General features: G+C 49.0%; 1 protein-coding gene across 1 annotated transcript; it reads right to left on the minus strand.

The window, feature by feature from the left end:
- Positions 1-9,395: 9,395 nt before the first annotated feature.
- Positions 9,396-11,346, minus strand: DPH3 (diphthamide biosynthesis 3). The gene is made up of 3 exons (XM_026050838.1): positions 11,233-11,346; positions 11,069-11,143; positions 9,396-10,676 (listed from the first exon to the last, which is right to left on the minus strand). The coding sequence occupies exons 1-3, from the start codon at positions 11,338-11,340 to the stop codon at positions 10,611-10,613; spliced, it is 249 nt and encodes an 82-aa protein (XP_025906623.1). The 5' UTR covers positions 11,341-11,346; the 3' UTR covers positions 9,396-10,610.
- Positions 11,347-11,363: the final 17 nt, after the last annotated feature.

Here is an 11,363-nt window from a genome sequence, read left to right on the forward strand (position 1 = left end):
CATTCTTGAAAATTCTTCAGTTTTTCAGCTGAAAGGAAGTTAGGAATTTCTTTCAGGACACCAGGTGATCCCTGGTCATTACCCATATCCAGTGCAAAGAAGAGAAAAGAGGATTTCTAGAAGTTGTTTAAAAGCTGAGTGAAATGTTGTTTTAATCAAATGTGATTTTTTAAATTTTAAATTATAAATATGTCAGCTTTTTTAAACTATGCATTATTTATTATACTTTGGACTGTACACTGGGAATATTATTCCTTCAGCATTTAGTTTAATGTTCAAAAAATGTTTATGCAAATATGTTAATTGATGACGAGTTGAATTTCTCACAAAGAAGCAGGAAAAATATTTTTGTTTTAGAGAGGAAAAGTTTGGAATGAAACTTAAAAGACTTAAGAGATGTGGACATCCTAGCCCTATGCTGCCCTTTAACATACTGATGAAAACCAAGAAGACAATCGCTGTAAATATTAAAAAATGTTACATAAAGCTCTTCCAAAAATAAAATGAGAATAAAATGATTTTTTTCAGTATTTTTTCACCATTTAAAAATACTTGCTGTTATGTCAGTAAACGTGTGTTTGGTTTCCAAGAGAAGTGAGGTGCTGAGTTCAGGCAAGACAGGAGCCATGTGCTCTGGGAGGCCTCCTCGCCAGGGACAGGGCCTGTGGACCACTCCATGGATCCCACTTCCCTCCGGAACAGACAGAACGGTCTGCGACACGGGCACAAGGAGAAAACCCCCAGCTCCTGCTTTTCCCAGGTTCTTTCCTTATGCCTTTTACATCACTGCTTTGGCGACACCGATGCTCTTCCCCAGTGTGGTCATTTCCATTTTGAAATTAGATGCACGAACAAGGCCTTTCCCTCATGCAGATGGCACAGGAGGGAATAAATGGTCTCTGCTGGGGGTTTCAGTCTGTTTTCCATGTTCTTGCACATCTTTCAAACAGCCGAAGAGGAAAGCAATACTGCAATCCTCATGAAACGTGGCATTAATCTTAGTTTTGCGTTAGACAGGGGACACATTTCACGTTCTTACTGTAGTCTGCTAATTCCCATTGACAGGAGAGACGCAGGAACAAAATGATTCGGGTGAGGCTGGAGTGTCAGCTCTAATTCCGCAGAGCTCCACGGCAGCGCCTGAGGCAAGGGAAGGGAAGGTCAGCGTGGCCCAGGCAGACATCTCGCATCCCGGCTCCYGGGTTCCTTGGGCATGGCAGGCCCGGCACGGGGAGCGCGTTGGGCCAAACGCACCCAAGGAGCGGAGCTGAAAGGTCAGATTTAAGAACATGAACAGATTAGATCATAAGCACAGGTCTCGCACGGGAGAGCAAAACGGGAGTGCTCTGCAAACTGCTCACTTCTTGGCTCGTGTTTTCAAGCAACTCAGGCTGCACCACTTACATTCTGCCCTATATGCAGTACGTATGGGCACTTGCAATGCTGCATTTTTATTCTCACTGCAATGCAAGGTGCCAAGGCCTCCCTTCCCTTGTGCCTCGTGCTCTGCAGGCAGCCCCTGGAAAGGCTCTCTTGCCAATGCAGCCTTGATGTTCTTAGAGCAGCCTCCGTTCAGGAGCCCTCTGCCGCCTCTAACCGCTTGGATAGGGGCGGTTTTATCATCCTTTGCCATCCTTTTGGTTTCAGAGGGAGACTTGGGACGACAGGAATAGACTCCCTGGCAACTAGGATCTCCGGCACACAACCTGGCTACACTGCATGACCATGGATAACGTGCATAATACTTTTTCTCTGGCGTTGGATTTTGCAGAATATATACCCACTAGAGATGGCTGTGCATAAGGCACATGGGACAGAACTGATCTCTCTCAACTCCAGTCRTGTAAACAGTAGCCATCCAAATGGAGCAGGCCTGTCCAGGCTTCCTCTGTTGGTCTGTGGAGGACACGTTCAGTGTTGATTTGGTTCTTTTCAAAGACAGGTACTTGAACAAGATGATCACTATGTAGACATGCCACTAATGGGAGAGGGAGTCTTGCTGATTCGTTTGGACAGCGCGTCCTAGCTCCAAACTGTAGCTAGGTGCAAGGTCCTTGCTCCAAACTGGCACAGGTGGCAGGAACATGATCCAGAGAGTTCCCAGGTGGGAATCTCTTMCAGAAACAGCCCTGCAGTGCCCAGCTCTTGGGAACGCACCCAGAACAGGCTCTGGACACAGAGGTTACACGTACCAACAAAAWCCCTTGCTGCAACTTCTTCCCATCAGCCTCTTTCTGCCCTACGGTAACAGCAGAGCTTGCTTCTGCGTTCAAAAACCAGAAGACCCTGCTGTGTAAGACACTGYGTGACCTGGACACTTGTGGGCCGGGACTCGACCAACCTTGACAGGGCCTTAAGTACAGTGCCGCTGTTGGAGCAAGACGTGCTGGAACTTGTCAGCCACAAGCCCTGGGAAGAATAACATAAGGCTGGATCATCCTGACCAAAGGGAGCTGGAGAAGAGAGTATTGTTTCAAGGTTGTARATAAACTTAGTCTGCTTTAGGTTTGTAGATAAGACTTAGTTTGTTGCTCAGTACTTTTTTATAACCTGCTTGTAGCTGCTTTTGCATTTAACCAATGAAGGAGCCTGATTTGAAGAAGCACCCAATCTGCGTAAGACACGCTACCTTTTGATTTATATAAACGTGTGTGTAACAGCAATAAAATCGACACTTGGCTTGCATCAAGCTGTGTCCCGTCTCTCAATCGCAGCAGACACTCTGGGATACAAATTCAAATGTTCATAAACACTCGTTTTGAAGATGATAACTCTAATACTAATAGTAAAAAAATCATTTATCTTACCCACCCTTAAGAATATGTATTATATATAAATACTAAATTCATTATAAAATAATCTCAAATGATTGTTCTGTACAGTTATTGAAAAGATTTTTACCACAAATCTCCATTCTTTGCTATATTTGTTATTACTCTTGGAGTCTAGAGACTGATAATAGGCATTAATCTAATAGTGTTATTTTTACTGTTACAGGCATAAATGAGCTTTAAAGTGTAGCTTCCTTTGGTTTTATATTTTTCAAGGTATTTTTCTTAACTWCTTAACCTAATATCCTATTAAGATAAAATTAGCTTTGTTACAGTTACATTTTCTTCTTTTTAATGTGACGTTTACACAACAAATTTTATAGCAGACATGAAAAAAAATCAGTGGGTATTTTTAAGGCATCAGGAGTTGATCTCTGAGACTTCCAATATCAGATACAAGCTATTGGGAAGCTGCTTTTAAATATAGTGTATTTCATCWTTCACTCTTTGTGTACATGGGTTGGGATTGTGGAACAAATCAAAAGTGGTCAAAAGCTGTAGCCCAATCAAAATGCTCAATGTGATGTCTATAYACCGTCTCGTGTAGAAGAGAGGCACTTGTTGTGCCTTGACACCTTCTCTGTTGCCCTGCCTGTTATCAGCACCAGCTTTTTGCTTTGCCCCCCAGAAGTCAATAGCCAAGCACTGAACAAAGAGCCGGTTTCATAACCTCARTTCTTCAAGAGGGCAGATGCATGAGACTCATCACGTCAAAATCGGCCTTACAGAACGAGTCTCGTTGGCCAAGATGTCCATCTACACGTGGGGGTTGTCTYCTCATCTCATCTGCGTCTATGCCACATCCATGAGAAGGTTGTCATCTGCGGTGCCAAAAGTTGCTTCAGCTGACAAGCTCATCAAGAGACGGCACAGGCTGGGAGTTCGGGTTGTCCTCCGGAGCGGGGAATGCAGAGCGGCTGTAGGGAGCCGCAGACGGAGGCCGGAGTCCCTTCAGGAGGGCGGGTTGCTGCAGACTCCTGGATTTGCAAAGGGAACATCCGCGCGCGAGGGCATGGAGCTGATGCCCGTGCCTGGGCGGACAGGCGCACGCGCAGCCTCAGCAACAGGCGCTGCGGGGCTGGGGTAGCGCACAGTCGGACACGGGCACGGGCTCCTTCAGCTCCACGTCCTGCTGCTGGAACAGCCCCACGCGGGAAGCCAAGACACTGCCCTGGCAATCCCTCTGTGCCCAGCACAACCGCTCAGTCAGCAACCGGAGGGAAGGGTGAAGCGAAATAGGTCTTGACACTGAAAAATAACTCGTTTTGAAGAGCAAAACATGTACAACAAGATGATAATTTGCTAATTACAGTCAAATGACGGTCTCTCCACCCCTGAAAAATATCTTATTTCATAATTTTAATTTAACAGTAGATACCATAACATGATGCTCATGCTAGGCCGAGAAGAATAATTCCCTTTTGCAGGTTTTCCCAGATGTCTGAGCTCAGTTTGCTCTCGGTGTGGACAAGAGCACAGGTTTCCCCTTAGCTTTCTGCGGGCGAGAGCCGGGCTGCTCGCCCCAGGCTCCACTTCCTTGTGCCCCTGTCATGAACAACASCCTTCTCCCGTGGGGTGCTCTGCTTTTGACGGGTGGGCTAATTTTGATGAAAACTGGGTGGATGGAACCTTTTTAGCCAGCTCTGGTCACAGCGTTTGTAACAGTTACGCACTAACAGAGACCCAGCACAAAGCAGAGATAACCCTGTGAAAAAGAAAAATGTTTTATAAAATGAAAAACAGAATAAAATGGAAGCTGGGAAAAGCTGGATTTCATTGGGGTGCCAAGGACATCCACCCATCCGCTTTATAACACTGGCCGTTGTGGAGCAACCCAACCCAGCAGTGACAGCAGCCTTGGATCAGTGTTAGGAACGCCTTTATTATTATTATTATTATTATTATTATTATTATTATTATTATTATTATCATCATCATTATCATTATCATTATCATCATTATCATTATCATTATTATTATTATTATTAATAATAATAATTTTTGGCAGTGGAAAGACACGTAATGGAGACTGCGGGTGAGGGAGAGACAGCAGGAGAGGTGGCCGGGAGGGAGGAGGTAGTTCYTCAGGCTTTGAGAATGTGCAGGTGCTTGTCTGTCACACTGGGACCAAGACGTCTCTTTTCCCAGGAAATGACTAGAAATTTCAGAAACACGCACAAATATTTACTCAAGATTTCCTCCCTGCCCCATTTGGGAGGCTCGTCTCTCTGGTTGCTTGCTGCTGGACTGGCTACAGTGAAAGAATGAGGGCATTTCCAATAGCAAAATACCTCTATCGTGAACTAGGGGCAGCCTTGGAAATGTCGTTCCTTGGCAGTGGCGAGTGATGAATTGCAGCAGGCTTCAACTTGGGGAAAACACCAGAAAGTTCCTGCACGGGAAAGGCCTGGATGGTGCTAGAAGGAGCAAAAATAAACAGTATTTCATGTTGATAAAATACACCTGGCAGGCTTAAAATTTGACAGTCAACTCAATAAGAAAAGAGGATATTAAAACTGAGCAGTTTCAAGTGGGATTGAAACAGATAGGTGTTTTTTTATGAAGAGGATGTTTCTCAGCAGCCTTTGTGGCTCTAGCCGGTCGTTCTTGCAGACCCCAGCAAGGCATTTTGTGCCTTCCTGAAGGCCACACAACTGGCTGTGCCAGGCAGGAGGGCTGCTCGGATGGGGCATCAGGGCCAACGGGCCGGCCTTGCGGGGCTGGAGACCCCCCTGCGGCTGCTCTCACCTGGCATCTCCCTTCCGGAGGGCACTCCTGGCACTGCAGGACCAGCTCAGCAACAATGGGCAGGAAGGACCCACGAGCAAACCACAAAAGAAATCAGGAGWCGGAGTCGCCACTCACTGAGTGACGGTCCCTGGAGCACACGAGCTCGGGAGGAAGCAAGGCTGCTCGCAGGTGGACGCCGAATCTGAATTTGCAAACAAGAAGGGCACCGAGGGTGAGAAATACTGCAGTATTTTATATTTGCTTCTTCACTGTGGAAATATTCCTTTCCTAAGTGCTGATTTCTTTCAACAGGCACCCTTGCCCAGAGTGATTTTTATAAATTTTGTGCTGAAATAATTCCTTCCCTCTCTACCCTCCCCTTCCATATATTTTTTAGTTCAGCAAGAGGTTAAGACTGGAGCCAGATTTGCTCTAGAGCAACGAAACAAAGTGCCCCRTGGTAGATCTATGGTCTGGAAGGAGGCACTGGTGAGCTCGGTGTCAGTGTGTTACACACCACGGCCTGACGTCCCTCCCATTCCTCACCAAGCCCCACGGGCCTCCAGGGCGACCCACGGCGACCCACACGCGCCCCGTCCCACCTCCTCACTGAGCACCCAGCAGCGGCCTCAGACAGCTATAGAAGATAGTTATGATGGGCACAAACCCACAAGTGCGTTATTTACTGTACACGTTCTTCATTTCTCCTCCAGGGTTGTTTATTTAGACCCTTGCAAACCTCTGGAAATGATTCTGGGGCACCCRAGGTGGTTTGCTGCTCTGGATGGAACGCTCCTCCTCGTGTTTTCTTATTCCTTGGGGTGATGAACCTGTCAGAAGCTGAATCTCCGTCTCCAGAGCTCTTATTTTTGCAGGTGCTCTGGGTATAAACGCCTCAGCCTACMAAAGCGAGCCAGACAAAATGTGCAGATGCTTTATTTGGCATGGAAAGAAATCAAAGACAGCCTTGCTACGGTTGCAAAAACAAGAAGAATCCGGGGAACTTGGCCTTCCTTGATGGAAACGCTGCGTTTGGGTGGCCTGGCGGCCGCCGGTGTGCAGTGGGCGGCCGCTGGTGTGGGGTGGGCGGCCGCTGGTGTGGGGTGGGCGGCCGCTGGTGTGGGGCGGGCGGCAAAAAAAGACAAAGCATTTGCAGGGATCCTATTCAATCCTGCCTTGGTGGTGCTTCTCTGCGCCACCCGCCCTTGCTGCCCGTGTGTCCCTCCGCGCGCTGGGTCCCTGGCCGGGTTTTAGTGCCCAGGGAGATCGTGGTCCTCGCAGGCGGGATCTGCCGGCAGCGGGAGCGGATCCGTGGGGATCTGCGGCCCGTGCGGCTCCCGTGGCCGCAGGGCCCAGGCTGCCTGCAAAGCCCGTCGGAAAGCGAGTGCAGCAGCCAGCCCCACAGCCAAGGGCATTCCCGTGCCAAGCCCCTTCCAGGTCACCGGCTTCCTCCCCTCCGGGTGTTCTTCCAAGAAACAGCTTTACCTCCCAGAGCTCTGCAGGAGGAGAGCAGGAACTGCAGTTAACCCCTTCGGGAAAGGAAGGGCAGGAATTATTTGGGTCATCTCATCTCTCACTAAAGGTTTCTTCAGGAACAGATTTTTTTTTTTTTTTGAGGCCAATGCCTCACTTTTTCAAAAAGAGACGTATTTTATATGTGCATCTCCGGCCGTGCAATGGTCTTTTTAGGGACGTAGACACAGCGTATTCACAGTACAAAGGAATCTCACCTGGATGCTGAGGATTGGCTGCAGCCGGAAGCCTGTCCACCCGGAAAGCTCCAGCAACGTCCAGGAAAGCCACTGCGGGAATGACAGCAGAAGGAACAAACGGCTTCAAAGACACGGGCTGAAGCTCTGTCCTTTCCCAGTGGCTTGCAGAAAGAATTTCAATGGGATAATTAAATGGGAAGTAAACAAATTACAAACTAAACAAAGGCAGCTAACTGATGGGAGGAGGGGAGCAGGAACAGGGCAGCAAGGGGAGCCTGGGACCATCTCACCCAAGTGTGTGAAACTCCTTCATCTTCCCCAGCTGCTCCGAGGAGACCGTGGCCGCCACAGGCAGGAGCTGCCCGGATCCCCCGGCTTCTGCCCCAGGACATCCAGGGTGGGCGGGTAGGTTGGGGGAAGACTTGGCTCTTCCGAGGCATCGATCCCGAACGGCTTTGGAAACCTGAATGAGGAGCTGGTTCTAAGGCAATGGCAGCTTTGTTGTGGCTGGACTCCGAGTGAACTGGAAAACCTCGCACTTGGGATAGGGARGGTACCAAGAAGCTGTTGCAGGCTTTCCCAAAAGGGACTCCAACAGAGAGCCAAGTGAGGACACTTCCATAGAGCAGGAGCGGCTGATGCATCAGCCTGTTGCAGCTGCCGTGATTTTATCCTGCATCTTGTGGTAGTTGGGTTGTTTCCTAAAGCAACAGCTCTCGCGTTCAAATAAGGTGAAAAATGTTAGTTTCGGCTTAAAACTAAAAAAGAACCACCTTGAAAAAAAAGAGAAAGAAAAAGGAAAGAAAACTCTGATCACAAAATGAAAACATGATCTCTAAAACTTTAAAAACAGAGAGCAAATTAAAAACACTCCTTTTTTAATATTATATTTTTGAGCCAATTGTAAGGGGCCCCAGCTCATAAATTTTGAGAGTGGGTTCAGCAAGAGCTAAGGGAAAGCCTGGCCTGGACTGGCTGAGACAACAAAAAGGAGGAGCCTGAGCCCCGCACCTCATCGATCACACTGGAACTGGRAACAGGGAGCAACCCCAAAGAGACTGAGTTAACAACACACACGGGACAAACGTTCATGAACTAATTACTCCCTGCATGCAAATAAACTCCTTCTCCACTAGAAGGAAGAGAGCAGACATAAAAACTTAAGAGTCTTGAGCTAGTTGCTTCATTCACAACTGTTCCTTTTTCATAGATTTCGAGCAAAGGCCCCAAAAGTTGACCCTGGCCACAGCGGACATCTRTTTTCCAGCCTGACAGAGCTTCCCCAAGGGAGCAGGGGAAGGGGCCCAAACAGCGTGCAGCCACCCACGGTGGTGTGGGGAAATGTTGTGACCTGATTTCCCAGGAGGAACAGGTCGCATGGGCTACTCGGATGGTGGGATTACAAAGTATTGGAGTCCTTTAAAAGTCTGGGGACACYGGAGCCAAAAGCGTCTTGTGATCTAACAGAAGAGGGCAGCAGGTCGCCTTTTTATAAAAGGGAAATTCTGACGCCACAGCCCTCCAGGTCTCCCTCTTAACAGGGCAGGAAAGGGGAGAGCAACAAATCAGATTTTTTTTTTTTTTTTGAGAAACCTCTCTCATTCCTAAAAGGCAACAAAGATCCCCAACATCCAGCCTTGTTTGATCTCCTTTTCTKGGGATAGCAACCACTGACCTGATTCTATCAGAACACGGCAGAGAGGCCGAGCTGAGAGCAATTTTGCCTGTGGCCACATGTGGGCAAGCCCTTTTGTACCCGGGACAGCCTCAACGCTCTGCTCTGCTGATGCTGTGCAGGGCTCCAGCAGAGGCAAACCTCCCACACGCCTCATGGAYACACGCCACGTAACAACAGTTTTCACATGCATTAAAATGTCATTATGCAAACTGGACTCTATTCCTGCTTAGTAAGAAAAAAATTATTACTAAGCCTTTAGTATTAAAAGATGGTCCTGAATTGATAAATAATTAACCTGAAKAAATTCAAGCATCAGTACCACAGCAGCAGCAACAACACGAGGCCTTCAGAAACTCTGGGTGAGTGGAGTACAAACAGAATAACCCACAACCCACTAAAAGCACTGGTGAGGTTTGAATATTTTTATTTAAATAGTCCAAAATAAGTAATTGCTAAGCCAACAAGCATCACGGAGATCTAAGCCACATGAGTGCCACCTCCTGGTTAAGGCAAGGAACACTTCAGGTTGTGCACACTGAGTTCCAAACTTCTGGCAGAAAGGTGTGGTTTATTTTTAGTTTTATTTTTTATTTTTTGAAAAAATAATGCTCATCTCCAACATTCACATAACATTGTTAAAACAAAAACAATTAATTATCTGTAGTACCCAGAGTTAAATAACCATATAAATGCTGTACAAGTATTTTTCCCAAAATTTAACTTCAAAAATATCAGGCCCTAGTAAAACACATTAATGAGCATCACTTTAAATAAACTCTTCAGTACAGTGGTTTAGAATACAAGCAGCTGGCCTAGAACGGATGAGCTCTGTAGTAAACTTTTAAACTCTCTTCCACACTTTCCAGACAGTCCTTTGGCCACAGCCACCAAAGCTGCTCCAAAGCAACTCCAGCTCAGAAGCAAATCTGCTGCGAATCCCACGTGGCACCTGCKGCAGCTGTAACTGCAGCTTCTTTGCCACGGGAAAGCAGGTTGCTGTGACTGTTTGGGGGGTACCGGGGAGGAGCTAACCTGCACAGCACTCAGARCACAGAGAGCGAGCAAGCCATTTAAGAACATGTAAGAAAAGCAGCCGTTTTTCCACCCTAGGAGTAAATCCAACGCACCAACGGTACTGGGTGYGGGTTTCTTCACTGTGTGTTTGGTTTCACTTGCCCTGCAGGGAGCGGGGCTGGCATCCCAGCGGGGCCCACACTGCATCAGGAGCTGGGTACCAGCCCACGCCTAGAGACATTCTGGCTTCCAGCATTCCTGCTCTCCGTGCCACTTGACACCTGAATATGCCCCCACAGAGACCGCTTCTTTACAGGCTCAGACACCTCTGCTATGTTAGCATTCTCCCACAGGGCAGCCCCACACACTCCATCCCTGTACCCATCTGCAGTTGATTTGACTGCAGCCCCCGAGTCTTCTGGAACATGCTCTATGTCTTACAATTGCTTAAGCTATGCGACTCCTTTGAACAGAACCGATTGCACCTCGATGTCAGCAATTCCTCTCCCAAAGGAGGAGGACAGCCAGCTATTGCACCCGCCTCGGCAGCAGCAAGAGGGCCCAGGAGGGGAGCCCCGGCCCTCTCYGAAGGTGACATCCCCACAGCTTCTTGTCCTAGAGCAGCAACAGTTCAGGACAGGGTCATCAGCACTTAATCAACTCCTTGCTCGCCAAAGGCTCTGCGACGACTTCACCACGCATGAACTGCTCCTGAAGACAGCAAACAGAGGTCCCGTCATCGACTGCTCTTGGATTTCTTCCCTCTCAAAATACACCAGCTAACCATTATCCTTTTTTAGACAAGAGTATAAGCGACAGTAAATTAACCACCCCCCAAGACAGGAGAGCCATAAAACGCTTCCTGGATGAGCACTGCTGGATCGCAGGGCTGAGAGGAGCCGCGACACACGAAGGAGCCGGGATCGCAGGGCTGAGAGGAGCCCCGACACGCCGAGGAGCCGGGCTCGCGGGGCTGCCAGGAGCCCCGACACGTGAAGGAGCCGGGCTCGCGGGGCTGCCAGGAGCCCCGACACGCCGAGGAGCCGGGCTCGCGGGGCTGCCAGGAGCCCCGACACGCCGAGGGACGCCTCAGAGGCACCCACCTGGTCGTAAATGACGCGCAGCACGAGGGAGCAGCTGGGGCAGGTGGCCACGTCCTCGCCGTTCTCCAGCTCCTCCTGCAACATGGCGGCCATCACCGACCCGCCGGGCCCGCGGCCGCTCCCGCCCCGGCCCCCGGCCCCCAGCCCGCCCGCCGCAGCGTTACCCGCGTGATGAGGAAGCGGTCGCCGCAGGGGCACGGGTAGCTGTAGGTCTCGCTCTCCTCGTCGTACTCGAAATCCTCGATCTCCACCTCGTCGTGAAACACCGACATGGCGGCGGGGGGAGCAGGGGGGG

This window comes from Nothoprocta perdicaria, unplaced genomic scaffold, assembly GCF_003342845.1.
Source record: "Nothoprocta perdicaria isolate Ctin4 unplaced genomic scaffold, notPer1 scaffold_70, whole genome shotgun sequence".
In the NCBI taxonomy this organism is placed as follows: domain Eukaryota; kingdom Metazoa; phylum Chordata; class Aves; order Tinamiformes; family Tinamidae; genus Nothoprocta; species Nothoprocta perdicaria.

Excerpts from the sequence above, each read along its gene's own strand:
- DPH3 (XM_026050838.1), bottom strand. The coding sequence starts at position 11,340 with ATGTCGGTGTTTCACGACGAGGTGGAGATCGAGGATTTCGAGTACGAC. Across the intron at positions 11,144-11,232 it reads ACCGCTTCCTCATCACGCGG|GAGGAGCTGGAGAACGGCGA; the intron begins GTAACGCTGCGG and ends GCCATGTTGCAG. Across the intron at positions 10,677-11,068 it reads TGCGCGTCATTTACGACCAG|GAGCAGTTCATGCGTGGTGA; the intron begins GTGGGTGCCTCT and ends TGCTGTCTTCAG.